Here is an 18,419-nt window from a genome sequence, read left to right as displayed (position 1 = left end):
TGTGAAATTGTAGATTTGCACTGGATTGAGATCAGGGGGTGGATCTTTATCGTGATTTTTGTAGATCTTGAGATGACTGATATCAGGAGGCCGCTTAGTGAAATCACGAGAAGAGTGAGAGATAAGGGTCCTGTTTGCAGGCCAGTACATTCGGATGAGGCACGATGTAGGAGGAGGAGCTTGGTTCGGGGCGGGACAGACTACTTGCGACATGATTGAGTATGGCCTGAGATCACGAGAAGGAATGCAGGAAATGATTGCGTCAGAAATCAAAGAGGGGCTGATTAGACTTGTCTGAAGGATTGACTGACTGCTGGATTGGTTACGGGATTGGTTTGCCATATGTGAGCTCATTTTCCTTGACTTGACCGATCTGTCTGGATGTTGCCATGGAGGCAAAATGGTCTGCTTCCTTATTATTGTCTCTGAGAACATGTTTGAATAACGTATCCCCCAGTTCTTGGATATTGTCTAATATTCTGGTTTTTACGTTGTTGAGAACCTCTTTTTTGAACTGTGTCCCCGACACCATGGCTGCGATAAGAATGGCCGAATCTCCAACAATAATTGAATTCCTGAGTTTTAACCTATTCAAAATGGAGGTGCCTAAATAGAGGCTGTAGGCTTCAGCCAAATTGTTGGACATTTGGCCCAGTCCCCATTCATAGCTCACTAAGGTTTTCCCTTGACTGTCCTTTATGACACCCCCTGCTCCTGCTTTCCCTGGGTTATTCTTGGAGGCACCATCGAAGAACAAAGTGTGGCGTTTCTGGTTAAGAATCCACTGGCTTACTTCTTCCTTTGTGCCCCTGATCTTCCATTGTGTTCTTCTCGTGCTGCTTTTGGGATGGTCCGAGCAGATTTTGCTGAATTTGATATGGAATTTGTTGAGCCATTCCTCCTCTTCTTTGTGCCAATTGGATCGGTCTGGGGGAGCTGCCAAATTTGCACTTACTGTTTCAGAGATGAGTGCGATTGTTTTGGCCAAAATTCGGGCAGGATTGGGCTTTTTATCATTGAAGATACAGTTATTCCTGGCTAGCCAAATTTGCCAGCATAGAGTAGCTGGGATGCATTTCCATACTCGGGTTATGATGCCTTTGCCTTTCTTGGAGAAGGGATAAAGTCTTGCCCATTTTTTTTGCAGGGATGAAAGCTGATTATTTGTTTCTTCAATTTCCAGAGGGCTGGCCATCTGTTTCCAGCAGCTTTGAGCTAGAGGGCATTGGAAGAACAAGTGGTGACTACTTTCCTCCTCAGTTCGACAGAAACAGCAAATTGAAGGCCCTAAGATGCCTCTTTTCCTTAAGTTTTCAGCTGTGAGCACCTTACCTTTGAGGAGAGTCCAGTTGAAATGTTTAACCTTGGGGATGCACTCCGTTTTCCAAACCGTTGTGGAAAGATTCCAGTTCTCTGTTGGGTTGTGAGTCTGAAGGAATTTGTATCCATCTCTGACCGTGAATTTGCCTCCACTTGGATCCCATATATACCTGTCTGCAGCCCCTAGATTGGTAGGAGCGGCACCTGAGAGAGAGGCCTTGAGATTGAGCCACATATCTTCAATATCTATGGGAGGCTTTATGTCCTTCCAGCCCTGCCAGACATTGTGTTCCCAGATAGAGATGTCGTACAAGGTGTATAAGTTTTTTGTTTCCATCCAAATCTGCAAGGGCCTGAGATTTTGATTGAGGTTTCTCGGTTTTGTGCCCATGATTTTGTCCTTCCATATGTTAATCTCCTTGCCACTGCCAGGCACTTTGGATATGTTGTCCCTAAACTGAGGGAGTACCTTTTTAATGAGCTTCCAGACTGAAGTGCAAGGCCGATCAGCAATTGTTTCTGAAAGAAGGTTTGAGTTTGTTCCATTGAGGTATTTCTTTGAGAGAACATCCACCCACCAGGCACCTTTATCAGTGAGTAATCTCCAGATCAGCTTGAGTCCCATGGCGCGGTTGGAGAGGCTCGGAATTTTTATGGCTAGGCCTCCCTTTTCATAAGGAAGAATGACTTGCTCCCATTTGACTAGACTAAATTTTTTTGAGTCTTGCCTTCCCCCTTGCCACAGGAAACTTCTCATGAGCAGTTCCATATGCTTGTGGATACTGGCTGGGGCCAAAGTGACCGCATACTGATAGATGGGGAGGGCTGAAAGGATTGCCTTTATTAAGGTTGATCTGCCCGCTAGGTTGAGCCAAGAAACTCCCCAGCTCTGAAGCAAGCCTCTCATTTTTTCGATATGACTGGTCCAGATCTCTGCCTTGATTGTTGCTTTGGCTAGAGGCAGGCCAAGGTATGAAAAGTAACTCCAATTCCCTTGAATTGGAATGTCCAGGATATTGGAGATTCTTCTCTTGATTTGGTCAGAGACATTCCAAGTGTAAATCTTGCATTTTTTATTGTTCAATAATCCTCCTGAGGCATCTAGGAAGGCGTTCAGGACTTTCTTGAATCTTTTGGCCATTATGCTTGAAGCACCCCCGATGAGGAGAGTATCATCCGCAAAGAGAGAGTGATTGATCTCTTTAGTCCCTCTTTCTATGCCTATTCCAGTGATCAGTTTTTGTTTGCGGAGTTTTTCCAATTGAGCGCTCAAAGTTTCTGCCATGATGATGTACAAGAACGGGGAGAGAGGGCAGCCTTGCCTCAGACCCCGGGTGCTTCTGAAATATCTGCTCGGGCGGCCATTAATCAGAGGGGCAGTCCATGGATTGGAAATGCAACCAAGAATGATATTTATGAACTTGTTTGAGATCCCAAATTTTTTGAGGACAGCTGATAGGAAATGATGGTCAACTCTATCGAAGGCGTTTGCCATGTCTAGTTTAATTATCATACCTCTTTCCTTTCTGCTGATACTGCTATGAATTGCCTCTTGGATGAGGATGACATTATCAGTGATCTGCCTGTGGGGGACAAAACCTCCTTGATTCTCAGAGATAAGATGGGGGAGAAGCTTTTTAAGTCTGTTGGCTAAGATTTTGGTGACTATTTTGTAAGAGACATTGCACAGGGAAATTGGTCTAAAGCGGTCAAAGGAACGGGGATTAGGATCCTTGGGGATAAGAGCGAGGTGGGAGGATTTAGTGTTGTCTCCCATCTTGAAGTTTTTAAAGACATTCTTGACCATCCTTACAAAGTCTTTTTTGATGATGTTCCAATGATTTCGGAAAAAGGCCACCGTGAAGCCATCTGGCCCCGGGGCTTTGTCCTGTTGCATGCTGAATGCTGCGAGTCTGATTTCTTCCTCTGTGATCTCCTGATCCAGCTCCTGGTTTTGAAGATCGGAGATTTTGTTTTCTACCGCGCTGAGAAAGTCTGAGCTGTCCGACTGCCGAGGGGCTGCTGATAGGAGGGAGTTGAAGTGGTTGAAAGTTGCCTCTTTGATTTCTTCTTGCTCGTTGATCTCTCTCCCATCGACCACTATTTTATCTATCTGATTTCCTGCGCGCCTGAGCTTTATATTATTATGGAAGAAGGATGTATTTTTGTCTCCAGCCTTTAGCCATAAGCATCTTGATTTCTGCCTGTGGTCTTCTTCCTCAAGTCTGTTTTGCCTGTATAATTCTCTATACATTGCGTTTTCATGGTTTATGTCTTCAGTTGTAGGCTGACTATTTTCTTTTTCTTTGTTCCACTGTTCCATCTGCTCTTGAAGATCCGCCTTTTTCTTCTTCTCCATAGCAACATTTTCCTTGGCCCACTTTTTAAGAACGGTTCTCAGGTTTTTTAGTTTGGTTTCCCAAACATAGTTTGGGGATCCCACAACTTCCTTTGCCCACTGAGTTTGAATGAGAGAACTGAATTTTTCATTATGGTCCCACGTTTTGTTGTATTTGAATGGGAGAGGTCCCAGATTTCTCCCTTTTTCCATATACAACACCACAGGTTTGTGGTCGGAGGCCGAAGCCTGAATTATTTTGCTTTTGATGAGAGCATGGCTTGCTGCTATACCTTCCTGTATTAGAAATCTATCAAGCCTTTCTTTTATGTTGTGACTGCCTGTTCTTTTATTACTCCATGTATATTTCCCGTTGCAGAGAGGGATGTCGATGAGGTTGTGAGTCTGGATTATAGCTTCCAGCGCCTCTCTTGAAGGATCCGAATGAAAATTTCCTCCAAACTTTTCATCCGTGTTTCTTATAAGATTTAAATCTCCCCCTACAATTCCAAGAGACCAAATTCATCATTTACCAGACTTTGGATGAGTCCCAATCCTCTCCTTTGATTTTTCTCCACTTCCTTTTTGCTTATCTAGGTAGGAATCCATTGGTTGCTGTGCTCCAGTTGCCATCTCTTTCACTGCTGCCTCGTCCCTGAGCTCTTTATTTGACTTTCTGCCTACCTTTCTTGGGGGGTCTGAAGGAATATTGGCTTCTTTTAGTTTGTTTCTGGTGAGAATTCTCTCTATAGTTGGAGGGGGGGAGGGTGGAGGGATTGAAGGCGAGGAGATTACAGCAAGGGAGATGGCTCGGGGGGATGAAGGGGGGGAGGGAAGGTTTTCGACATTCAGAGATTCGAAAGGGTTGGAGGAGGATGGAAAGGAGGGAGTGGAGCTGGGAGGAGGGGGAGGAGGAGGAGGGAGGGTTTCTGGTGGGGGCTTTGAGGTTGTCCCTTGGTTGACTGAAGATTTTTTCCTCTTGACTTGTTCCCAGTGACCTTCTGTTTGTTCTTCATTTTCAGTGGTTTCATTTATTTTTAGCTTGCTACATCTATTTGCAAAATGTCTGTATTCGTGACATACCTTGCATTTGAAGGGGAGCTGTTCGTAGTCAAGTTGTTGGATGTGCGTCCATTGATCAACTTTAATCTTGATGGCTTCCGGCAGTCCTTTCCCGAGGTCTACTTCAACACAGATCCTGGCGCATGCATGCATGTTCTCCCTTGGCTCAGATCTGTCAATGAATTTGCCTACTGCATTCCCTATTGCCTTGACTGATTCGTCCCCCCAGCAGTGGAGCGGAAGATGTGGGAGGCGGACCCAGACCGGGACTGCGTTTGGGATGTCCATTTCCGGATCGAAGTCTGGAGTCCATCTGTTTAGGTAGAGGCCTCTTGAGTCCATGAAGTAAGGCCCATTTCTGAATATTAGGTTCCTATCTTCCTTAGATTCAAATATGAAGGTGTAATAGCCCCTTCCGCAGAATCTGATAGCTATTTTCCCTTGGATCATTGCGTTCCAGTTGCGCTCCACCCATTTCTGCACTGTTCTTGGAGATGGCCATAGACCTGTGAACTGACCAACTAGGCCTCTTTCAGCGAGTGTTATTGCCGATTTTCTTGGAAGGGATGGAGGGAGAGAAACCTCAGGTATTTCATCGAGGCGCTTGATGAACTTCGATTCAGAGGGACGCGGTCTTGAGGCAGCTTTCTCAGGGAGCAGAGAGGCGAAAAGATCTTCATAGTTTTCAGGGTCCGGAGGGGGGGGGGCGTTCCCAGCCATTTAGAACTGCGAAGCCAGGTTGAAAGGGGCAGAGGCGCAGGAGGGCCCCAGAGCAGCACCGGCAGAAGGCCCGTGTCAGGAGCGAGCAGATGGGAGGGCAGGGGCTGGCGGCAGCCCTGCCTGCCAGGCCTGAGAGGCAGAACCAGGCGAGGGCGGGAAGGAGTTTGAAAGTCAGGTGCGTGCACAGGTCCGTCGCCCAATACTCTTTTTACTTCAAAAAAAAATGTTACCATATCGCTTTTATCTTTAACTGAATGCATAGTGCTACTAGATCTGAGATACAGATGCTCTGCAACTAATGAATTCATTATGTGTTTATAAGATATCATGATTGTTTTATGTAGAGTTTAGATGCATGGCTTTCTTTTACAATGGGTTTATTGAAGTGAGATTTTGTTGATGTAGGAGCATATGATCCACTAGATCCAAACGGAAACATGACCGTCAAATGGGATATCATGTCCTAGACACCGAATGGTTATCTGGTAAGTGCCCATTCACACCTCATCTCACACTCATGGTCTTCCCTTGTAGGACAAGTTTTTGCTTTGAAGTTGCTGCAAAAAATTGGGGAACCAGAGCGGTGGTGATGAGTTTTCACACCTGATACTTTCCTTTGTAGTCTTTAAAATAAAACGGTTTTGCCAACGGGCTTATGCCAAAATCAAACTTTGTTGTCAATCAACTATTTTCCTCGAACCTTTTTTTTTAAAGTTATTTAAATCTATAGAGGAGAGAAATAAAAAGGTTATGGCCATGTATATTAACAGTTACCAGGTTTAACTTTTAAGGGCAGGTCTTGCATATTAAGATATTACTTTTCCTATGGTGTGTACATTAAATAAAAAGACAAAGGTTATAGCCATGTATATTAACAGTTGGAAATCTTCACCATACACCCACAGAGAGACCTAATTCTTCCTAAAATTTATATTAAGGAAGCATTCTCTTCAAGGCCATGAGTCTATAAGATTAATTACCCACATCTTACAGGTATACTATCCTTATTTCCATAGCTTTTAATTTCTGCCACTAGTGGGTTTACTGCAAGGGTAAGAGGTTTTTCAAAGGGAGAAATACCAGCAGAGAATATCCACAAGAATAAAATTTACTTGTAATAATTTGTACCATTGGTCTAAAATAATTCCATTTTAACTCTTGTAAGTTGTCGTGACTATAAACAATTTTCAGTAGTACAGACACATACAGAGTCCTGGATGGACTTTGGGGTGGACTTGGGCAAAGAAGGAGGTGATTTAGTCAATGGTTGGTGCTCAGACAACAGACCAAGGGGATTGTTCCAAGTACAAAGGAAATATTCCACATTGTTGCAAGAAATATCCCACTGTTGTTGATTTATTTCCAGGAACTCCTTACAACCAATAGATTGCTAATTGTTGCAAAGGTGGAGTGATTGCATCTTGGGCCCAAGATCCAATTAATGTTGTAAGTTCCTTCGAAGTAAGTGTGGGCCCTGGGGGGTGTAGGAACTAGTAACACAACAGTGTGTTTGCCCAAAAATTTTACTCTCTTAGCAAGTGGACAACAAAGAAAGTCAGGGTGAGTAAATTCCTTACTGCATATGGCTGTATCTACCTACCCAGACCTACCCTTTTAATTATCTTGATCATCTCTTTTACAGTAATGAAATTCTACATCATCATTTAGATTTGATTGGTCTCTCTACAGAATAGCAATTCTTATTTTGTTGTGCAGTTCTATTTTGATTCGTTAGAGTTTCTTCCTGTAAAACCCCTTGATCCAAATGACATGGTGCCATTGAGTTGTCATTACGATGCCCAAATTTATGTATTTGGAAAACAGATACAAAATATTTAAATGATTTATTCATCAACCTTGACATAAGTTTCACAAGCATTAAGCAGCATGAGGCAGCAGCATCCTACTAAAGCAAAGAAGCAAAGAAACCAACAAATGACGCCTCTCACCTTGTTTAACAAATGCTAAGGTCTTTTATAACATCAAAAAGAGAATGGAATATTCGTTGCCATATTTTTTCATGAATGTTAAAAATGGCAGGATTCACGCTTACATTTTCCTCGTTGAAAATCACTGCAAAAAGTCACATAGCTGTCAACTACCTACCTACCGTCATAATGATCATGAATATAGGCAGGGATTAACTACTTGATATATGAACAAAGCTAAGATGCAATAGATCGAGTCATTGAAACCATGACTCAGACCTTTACACAGCAACAAAGATACCAAGTCCAAGCACACAAGCCCTGGTTGCAAGGGAAATGTTACCAAAGCCTTCATAAATGACCACTTTTGGCTCAAGTGACTTAGAACAGAAAAGACTGATATGCAATTCGATTTAAATGAATCCAAGGGAAGGATTCAGGATTTGCTCAGAAAATTTGAAGATCGTTGTTTGTGGTTTCTGAAAAGAGTAATTTGGAAGGAATTGCTGTAAAGCTGCAGAAAAAACTCGATTTGATGGCTACTGAAAGTGGATTAATAGCCCAGAAAAATACAAAGCTTAGCAATGATGTAGGCTCATTGAATTCTCAATTGAATTAATTGGAAACCAACTTGAATGAATCCAAGAGAGAGACTCAGGAATTACTCAAGAAACTTTAAGATAATCAATAGTTGTGGGATGAGGAAAATAATATTTTGGAAGGCAATCTTGCAGAGCTTCAAACACACCTGGAGTTGATGGTTAGTGAGAGGGGATCCATGGGCGAAAAGAATATTGAGTTAAGCAATGAAGTGGAGTTCTTGAAGGCCCATGTGAGTGAATATAAAACTACACTAGTTTGCTTGCAGGGCAAAATTCAGGTGTTGAAAGATGAGTTTGTCAGCTATGAAGAGAGATTAGAAGTTTTGGTTACAATAATTGCAACAATGGAAAATGAAATTAATAGGCTTCATCAACAGGTGAATGAAAAAGTCCAACAACACTCAGATTTACTTCAGCAGCACAATGTAACAAAACATTATCTTAAACAGTAGAATTAAATGCTACAAGAAGAGGTGGGCAGTACCAGGTGTTTTCTTGAAACACAGAATAAGAGATTGAAGAATTGATTGTTGCAAAAGCTAGACTTAACAAGGAGGTTGAGGAGTTGAGTAAGAGACTTGTAGAGTTGCAGGCAGCACATATCAAGCTAGGGCAGGAAATAGAAGAGCAAAGGATGGCATTTGAATCACCACATGCAGAGGTTGCCAATAAATATAGACAGGTTGAGGAAGAACAATTTGAATTGATCAAAGATAATGAAGAACAAGGAAAGATGTTCAAGTCATTGCAAGGAGAGAACGCTTCTCTTGGGAGTGAGAAAATTTTCTTCATTAGAATTTCAAGGAGGAAACTAAGAGATCTGAAGAAATTTCAAAGAAATATTTGAAGAGCGATCAGAGAGTGTTGGACCTAGAGACCCAGTGATTGGGATTGTGTACAAAATTGTTGGCAACAAAGTTAAAGTTAAAGTTAAATTTGCTATCCACAAAATCTTCTTTGGAGGAAATGAAAAAGAATCCATTTCCAAGGATGAACAATATCGCTCAACTAGGTAGTGAGATTTTTGTTGTTGCAAAGAAAAAAGATGGCCAAATCTTTGATACAGAGAGTCAGATTCTAGCTATGGTAGAAGAGAATGGAATTGAGGATGATTCATTACTGATTCAAAATCTGATTGTGGTGATCTTGTGAGAAGGTTTTGGATGGACTTAATCGTGTACAGGTTTTGAGGCCTACTTAAGGACGTGTCAATCAAAGGAGATGGATGTTGGCACAAATTCAACACCAAAATAAGCATTTATGCAATTGAGGGTTTGACATATGCTTTCATAATTAGGACAAAAGTCTTCGAAGTTATAATAAGAAGGGAGGTCAATTTTGTCTGTGTGAAAGTTGCATAAGATTCCATATTGTGTTTCATCTGAACGTTGCCTAAAGAAATGCCAAAATACAATTGCATTATTACAGAGGCCTATGTTAGGCATGTTGACCAAAGAAGGGAAAATTTTGGTTGAGATAGGGATGTGGATGTTCTTAAGTCACCTAAGTTTGTACATGGGAGATTCACTATATGGGAGATGGGTCTGTTGGGATTTGTAGTCAAAATGTCGAGTGTAATACAGGGAAGTTTCTGGATATTGTAGATTTTAATGAAGATACAAGAAAACATTTGTGAAAACATTTGTTTTGAAGCTGTTGCATTTTATCAAGAAAGAGAAAAAATATATATCTCATCCTTTAAGGTCTTCAACACTCATGCCCACAGTGATGTTATAGTTAGTGACGTCAATGTGAAAGCAGTGTTCCACGGGGACTCGCCCCCACCCCTAGGGGTCTAGTTTCCTAGCTCCTCCGCGCTCTGGGGACTTGGGGACGAGAGGGGTCGTTTCCTCACGCTCCCAAAAAACAGGGTACGCAGGGGGACGTTTCCTTGTGCTGAGGGGTCGTTTCCGAAAAGGGGGTCATGGGGCGTCGAGGGGGGGGGTCGAGGGGGGACGTGGGGGGTCGAGGTGCCCAATTTTTTAAAATAAACTTTTGTTTATAATTAAAATTTAACATTAGTTTTAATACTTTAGGGTTTCAATTTGTTTTCTTATAAATTTAATTCATTATTCGCCCTGGCCCCTCACTCCATTTGCAAGACGCTCCTAGTTCCTCTGCAGCAGAGAGGAATTGGTCCACATATAGCTTCATCCACTCTATCAAGAGGAACAAGCTTACCTCTAAAAGAGCGGAGAAGTTAGTTGTTGTGCACAGTGCCCTACGTCTTGAGCATAGGAAGACACCTGAGTATTTGAAGGGACCAGCAACACGATGGGATGTTGATCCAGAGGATGATGCACAGGTAGACATGGAGGAGAGACTTGATGGGAGATAGATGGGGTTGGTTGGTGTGCCACTTAGCATGTTTGAGAATGCTAGTGATTCAGATTCAAATGGTGATATGGTTGATCCTTATTTATTCATGCAGTAGCTTGATGTAGAGACTATCAGGGCATTACCTTGAGGCTTGAGCAAAATTATGCTCGTTTATCTTTCGATATGTTGATGTTCTTATGTTATTCTGACTCTATAAAATTTTGACTCTTGATGTATCAGACTTGACTTTTATAATTTTATGTCAATATTCACTGTTCAGTATTCAATGTTCATAGTAGGAAGTGGAACATCAATATGGTTTAAACTTTAATCATAATGTATGATGTATGATTATAAATTAGAATTTTAAATTTATATGATATTAGATAATGATATTCATATCAATGATCATGCTTTGCAGCTTTTCAATTCAAACCCAATTGTCATAGTGGATTCAATTTATAAATTATATTTTATATTTATAAGCTTTTAAGACCTTGACATCCCCCCACGTTTCCTAAAAATTGGCGGGGAGCTTTTGCATAGGCCGCTCCCGCGTATCCTCGCTCCCATAGGCCCCTCGTTCCGGAACCTTGGTGGAACATTATGTGAAAGTTCATGTTTTTTGTTTTTAACCTATTATATCTTAATCACTTTCAACTTCTACAAGAGCAACTAAAAGTGCAAAGAAATTTATTGTATGATTCTTTTCAAGAAGAAACAGGGAAGTCCCAATTTGAAACTCCAACAAAATCGAATGATACAGAAGAAATCCAGAAATTTCTTCAAGAAGTTGTAAATAGCAGCTGTGAAGGTTTAATTATCAAAACATTGGAGCAAGATGCAACATACAAGCCTAGAAAACATTCTAAGAATTGGTTGGAGATTGTATATTGCAGATTGTTTTGTGAAGTAATAACATTTATCATATTGAAGATCATGCCTGGGGTCCAGAAGCATATCTAGAGCAATCCAAATCCACAAAATGGTCCTGGGATGTAGTAGTGTTGAGGAATACTTTTCAAGACACTGGTTTTGGTATTTTGTAGCTTAAAATGAAATTCTAGGCAAAGTATTTTTTACTTTGTAAGCATGTTGATGGTCAAAGCCTTAGTCCTTTTAAACAGAGTTTCCCAGTAGACTGAGATGATTTTGAAGAAATAAAGAAGGTTGATGTATATTTATATGTGCAAACTTTGAAACAGAATTTGGTGGGGCCAACCTGAGCTCTTATTTGAACCAACATGTGCATCCAAATCTCAGGGCTGACTTATACAAGCCCTAAAATTGGTTCATGTAATGATGTATCCATGGCTAGGAGAATGTTTGGCATGATGAAGAACCATACATCCACCCTTGAAGGAGGATTGAGAGTTTTGTTGGCATGATTGGTGCAGAAGACCCACCATTGAGGCTTAGCATTCACTTGGGAAACCCACATTTGCACTCAAAAGGAACTTCGAGAAAAAATTGGAGGGCTTGCTTATTTTTTTGCAACAAAATTCACCTTGAAGGGATTTTGGAGGTTGGATGATGCATGTTGAAGCCTATTTTTCAATTAGTGATGGTGGTGTCCCCCAATTTGGCGAGCTATTTAGTGTAGATTATTGAACACTTGGCATGAAAAGCCCATTTTTTGTATATTTTAGACTAATTAATTAGTGAAGAGGGATTTTACCCCTCCCTAGGCTAGATTAGGGGTTTTTCCTTTGAAATTTCATCATTTTATTGTAAGAGAACTTGAACATCCCCTTATAAATAGAAATGCACTTCCTCATAATTTTCTCATGTAATGATTGGGGAAGAAATCCCTTAAAAAATTCTAAACATTTTAAAATTTTGTTGGAGTTTTTTTGTCTTGGATTTGGTGTTATGGATGGAAGGCTAGTGTGCCTTACTGAGGACAATATTTGTGGTCGAATTTTTCAACTTCGTTGATTTTCATGGTTAAATTTTATGTATGAACAACGATTGTTTGAGTAAATGGTCTCTCTAAGTCTAGTACTTATCTAGTTCTGAAGGTGCATTCTATTTACATTGTTCTTGAATAGATCATTTCTTGTAAACCCTAGGAATATTTCTAGTGGAGTGTCTTCCCTTGAATTTATCTAAGAGCGTGTAAAAGTACGAGGTACTCTTCTAGGGTTAGTAGTTGACAACATTATTATATGAAAACATTTGTTCTAAAGTTGTTGCATTTGATCAAGAAAGACAAAAAATATGTATCTCACCCTTCCAGGTTTTCAGCACTCATGCGCACAGAGATGTTATAGTTAGTGACATCAACGTGCGAGTTCATAATCTTTCCTTTTAACTTGTTATATTTTAATCACTGGCAACTTCTATAAGAGCAACTAAAAGTGCAAAAAAAGTTATTATATGATTCTTTTCAAGAAGAAAAAGGGAAGTCCCAATTTGAAACTCCAACAAAATCAAATGATACAAAAGAAATCCAGAAATTTCTTCAAAAAGCTGTAAATAGTAGTTTTGAAGGTTTAAATATCAAACCATTGGAGCAAGATGCAACATACAAGCTTGGAAAGCATTCTAAGAACTGGTTGGAGATTGTATATTGTAGATTGTTTTGCTATGTAATAACATTTATCATATTGATGATCATGCCTTGGGTCTAAAAGCATATCTAAAGCAATGCAAATCCACAAAATGGTCCAGGGATGTGGAGGTGTTGAGGGATACTTTTCAAGACACTGGTTTTAGTATTTTGTAGCTTGAAAGGAAATTTTAGGCAAAGGATTTTTTACTTTGTAAGCATGCTCATGGTCAAAGCCTTAGTCCTTTTTCTTTGATGATTAAGGTGATCAGATGTGCAATCTGACTCTGAACTAGAGTTTCTCAGTAGAGAGATGATTTTGAAGAAATAAAGAAGGTTGATGTATATTTACATGTGAAAACTTTGAAACGAAATTTGTGGGGCCAACATGAGCTCAGATTTGAACCAACATGTGCATCCAAAGCCTAGGGCTGACTTATACAAGCCCTAACATTGGTTCATGTAATTATGTTTCCATAGCTGGGAGCATTTTTGCATGATGAAGACCCATACATCGACCATTGAAGGAGGATTGAGAGTTTTATTGGCATGATTGGTGTAGAAGACCCACCATTGAGGCTTAGCATTGTTAATTTTAGGTATGTTCTATGCTAAGAGCAATTTATTTCAATTTTCACAGTTAGCTCCATATCTTTTCCAGATTAGCAATCACATCAGCATTATAGTAAACTGCAGATAGAACATAAACATAAATTGCAGAAGACAAGCCAAGACAAGAGGACACAAGATGTGGCGCCAGCCAGGGACAAACCCCAATGTGGGGAAACCCTTTATCAATTCTTCTTTTATGTTCTTCAAAGTTCAGCACAGAGAGAGAGAGAGATAGTACATTTACAATAGAAGTCAACACTTTGACTTATCTAGATATGAGCATATATCATCTCCTATCATGATGATACATGAGATCAGTTGAAGACATTTTGCTTCAATTGATTCTCCAAGGTGACGACTTCACCTAACATAGTGATGCAGCTTGTACTCATGTTGCACCCGTCACTGTGCTGCGCCTAGTCACTGAGCTGCTCCCATCTGCTCCCATCATCATGCTGCTTCTTACTAATATGCCCATCATCATGCTGTCTCATTCATCATCATGTTGTTGGGATCATCATCCTTGCTGCACCTCTGAGATCATCACTACTGCATCAAGAACTTCATTACTGCTGCAAGGTTCTTGAGAGCATCATAGTTGCACCATGACTTTTCCTTGAGATTATTACTGAGATGATCTCTGCACCTATGAAGATCACGACTGCACATTACTGTAGGATGAGATCATGATCCTAGACACTGATCCTTGCTAAAGCTGACTCTTCTTGACTTGGTGATCATTGCTTCTTTCATCATGCTGAGGCTGTTATGATCCTTATCATCTTGACTACTTCTGAGATACATATTCATATCAAGAATACTAGATCTGAATACTGTGATGACTATTGACATTGTATGTCTCCTTTTACAGGTATGCCGAGAAGCTCTTTATCAACACTGAAACCTGCTTCATCATTGTGGTTATGCTGAGACAGTAACATATACATATGTGAGACTAAGATGACACCCAACGTAATTTTCATTGTGCAATTTGAGTTACTGTTGTTCATTGCATCTAAACTGCCACATGGGCCTCATTACCTTACTGCGGCCACCTGCAACTCTTCCTTATCACTGCGGCTACCCTCTCCTTGACCGCGACTTCTTATGTCTTGACTGCAGCTTCATTCCCTGCGGCTTCGTCATTTTCCCTTGACTGTGGCTTCGTCATTTCTCAACTGCGGCTACTGTGGTTATATGCAAGTTTTGTCATAGCGTATACATGTATCCAAACTTCACGTGGAATGGCAGAGAGGAATGCGAATTTCTGTTGCGTGAACAGGTCTCGTTGACTACGTTCTATTGACTCATTAACTGTGTTTAGATTTCTTCATAACCCTGCGGCTGGCTAGGGCATCACTGCATCTAGGGCATCACCTGCGGCTAGGGCATCAACTACTTAGCCCAACGTACTCTTAGTGTCTCTCTCCTTCACCAAAAACCCAAAGACGTGGAGAGGAGGAGATCACATGAAGAGTGTCTCTATAAAATGACTTCAAGTCTTCTCTTATTTATACTAAAACATAGATGATGAATAGACATGACTATTGGGCTTCTGAGCCTACTCAAGTTGCTGGCCGACTTGACAATTTTTCTTATAACACAAATAAATCCATAACTCCATGAATGCTTGACGGAATCGGATGATCTTTAAATCAATCCTACACCTCTCGATGAGAGGGATCTAATAAAAATATCAGCTGCCATAAATAAGATGACCCACATGGATTTTAGCCCTAGTTGCCAATTTTAACACTCCCTCTCAACTAGGGAGAAATCCATCTGCTGATCCATATGTCCAACTGCACTATCTCTGCCATCAATGCCCTGCACTGCTTTGCTTTGTTCTACTCAGCTCTGCTCTGCTTAGCTTCGCTCAGCTCTGGTTTGCTTTGCTCAGCTCTGCTTTGCTCTGCTCAGCTCTAGCTCTGCTTTGCTCAGCTCAGCTCAACTGAACCATGAAGAAGAAGAAGTAATCGAGAATGTCTCATACCATTCTCCATTGACCCGAAGTCAGTCTCAGAGTGTGTATCACTAGTCCCAGACAAGTCCTCTAATGACCCGAAGTCAGTTTCAGAGTATGTACCACTCTCACTGGTCCCAGACCAGTATCATTGATCCCAGATCAATGAAGGTCATCCTAGCATAGGGAGTACGGTAGGTACAACGATGCGTCCATCGGTACTACTATGGTCCCTATCCTTATTTCCCTGCTCATTGACCATATGAGAGGTACTCCCCATGAGTCCCAGACTGCATGGGTAGGATGCCTCGACAAGAGAACTAATCATCTTGTCCACATGAGAGCGAATCATCTTGTCCACAAGAGAGCGAATCATCCTATCCAGTGGATGCCACGGAGAACTAATCATCCTGGCCAGCATGTGCCACCCTGTGGTCGTTTGTTGCTCTAGTAAGAACCCCAAGCCCCTAGAGCTCCCAAAGCTCAATGTATACAACATGCAGGACCCTTTTACAAGGGTCTCTCGACGACTCCAAGTCGTTCGGGAAAATCACGGGTTTGATCTTTCCCCCGGGGCTTTGACAAAGTGTAGTGACTTGTACATCATGTCACAGTGATGGAGCTTCCTTGCTCATAGATTTACCATATCCCAGATAAGGTAGTATCTAATGTCTATCCGCTGGAGCAATCATCGAATATGAGATTCCTCAATAGTCGAATTCCACCTCTGGCTGTCACAGAGAATCACAGTGGTATTCATCATGTGTACAAACAGCTCACTGAAGAGCTTCCTCAACCAGGGAGCTTCATACGAGATCATACTCATAGCTATGTATTCGGTCTCGACTTTTGCTTCCTGCTTGTCCATGATATCGAAGCAGAATCCAAAGAGAACCAGCACTGAGAAGTGCTCTAGTGTTCCTCCACACTGCCTGCCCAGTCAGCATTTGAATAATTTTTCAATTTCATATTTCCGGTATTGTATCTCAATCCATGAGAGATTGTGCCCCGAAAATATCTCAGAAGATTCTTAGCATCAATCCAGTGAGGCTCAATCAAATATGAGCTTGCCATGCTAACTGCAAAACATATGTCCTGATGGAAGTTCACAAAGAACATCAACGCGAATGAGTTTATGAATCTCAGAGGCATTTCCCAAATCTGGTCCGACATCACTACCATATAACTTCTGAAAGTTACGATCCTCGAGGTAGTCACAAGCTTGCAGTTTATCATTCCACATCCAGAATCCAACTCCCTCTTACTTTTACAAATGAGAGGGTTTGCACCTGTCAAAAATAGGTCGTCCTCATAAGGTGCCGGTATGAGAGGTCTATCATCCACAACCTTCAAACAATGGTCTAGATCGGCTTCACTGTGAGTGAATCTCAACTTCATCAGACAACTATCAATCCTCTCATATTAGGTCAGAGGTGTTTTACTTCAAGCCATAGGGGGCTTTCTTCCACCTGCATACATGAGATTCCCGATCATGAATCTCAAACTCGGGTTGTTTCAAACCTGTGGACCTGCTACATGAGGGGAATAGTCCCCTTGTATTTTCCTTCGGTACATCTCAGACATGTACTTTCATGCTCTTTTTGAATTCAGGCATCCCTGTCACCATCTGACTCACAAACCTTGGTGCTATGTGTCAATGGACATGGTCCCAGTGGACTTCCTGCAACTTGATACAACCCTGAACTCAAAAACATCTTTGAAAATTCTATTTTCAAACACGTACCTTTCCATCGATGAGTGCCACCTCGTAACCTTTGGCTTCTATTGCTGAAATGGACACCAAGTTCTTCTGCGATCAGGTACATAAAAGAGATTCTGTAAATGAATCGAGTTACCCTCATTCAATTGAGGGGTAACATTCCCTACACCCTTTTCGGGATAGGTGGCATCGGCTCCAAGTATAATCTCACGATTGTTTCCATCTCTACCAAATTAGAGAGTGCACCCATTTATCCGATGAAGTGCCTTGAAGCACTAAAATCTATAAGCCAGATTCCCAAAGAATCTAAAGGAGAGGGCCAATACAAGATAACGCTTCTTTATCTTATCAGAAACAACATTGATTCTTCATACCTGGGGTTCCTTGCTTTCTATGAAGAGTCGGCCATTTCCTTCCACCCTGAGATCCAGTGTTCCAAAGAAGTGATCTTTAGGTATGTCATATTCCGCTGCGCTATTCTGATAATATTCTCTACTTCGACTTCACCCTTGGTGAATTTGATCCTTTTGTCCTTTCCCAACTATCTTCGGTGATTGCTCTTTCACTCTTGCTTGGGCATTGTCTTCGCCTCAGCTCTGATTCCATGTTAATTTTAGGTATGTTCTATGCTAAGAGCAATTTATTTCAATTTTCACAGTTAGCTCCATATCTTTTCCAGATTAGCAATCACATCAGCATTATAGTAAACTGCAGATAGAACATAAACATAAATCGCAGAAGACAAGCCAAGACAAGAGGACACAAGATGTGGCGACATCCAGGGACAACCCCAATGTGGGGAAACCCTTGATCAATTCTTCTTTTATGTTCTTCAAAGTTCAGTAGAGAGAGATAGTACATTTACAACAAAAGTCAGCACTTTGACTTATCTAGATATGAGCATATATCATTTCCTATAACGATGATACATGAGATCAGTTGAAGACATTTTGCTTCAACTGATTCTGCAAGGTGACGGATTCACTTAACATAGTGATGCAGCTTGTACTCATGTTGCACCCGTCACTGTGTTGCACCTAGTCACTGAGCTGCTCCCATCTGCTCCCATCATCATGCTGCTTCTTACTAATATGCCCATCATCATGCTGTTGGGATCATCATCCTTGCTGCACCTCTGAGATCATCACTACTGCATCAAGAACTTCATTACTGCTGCAAGGTTCTTGAGAGCATCATCGCTGCACCATGACTTTTCCTTGAGATTATTACTGAGATGATCTCCGCACCTATGAAGATCACGACTGCACATTACTGTAGGATGAG

The 18,419-nt window shown here is 41.2% G+C and overlaps 1 protein-coding gene across 1 annotated transcript; it reads right to left on the bottom strand.

Moving 5' to 3' along the window:
* Positions 1-322: 322 nt before the first annotated feature.
* On the bottom strand, positions 323-5,440 carry LOC149250833 (uncharacterized). Its single transcript, XM_089453763.1, has 2 exons — positions 4,742-5,440; positions 323-3,955 (listed from the first exon to the last, which is right to left on the bottom strand). Exons 1-2 carry the CDS (start codon positions 5,438-5,440, stop codon positions 323-325), a joined length of 4,332 nt encoding a protein of 1,443 aa, XP_089309889.1.
* Positions 5,441-18,419: the final 12,979 nt, after the last annotated feature.

Source organism: Pinus tabuliformis, chromosome 7, assembly GCF_031772625.1.
Source record: "Pinus tabuliformis cultivar Carrire ecotype Pingquan chromosome 7, CPIR1, whole genome shotgun sequence".
NCBI lineage: Eukaryota > Viridiplantae > Streptophyta > Pinopsida > Pinales > Pinaceae > Pinus > Pinus tabuliformis.
Note: the sequence above shows the minus strand (reverse complement) of the source record. Positions and strands in the feature narration are given on the sequence as shown.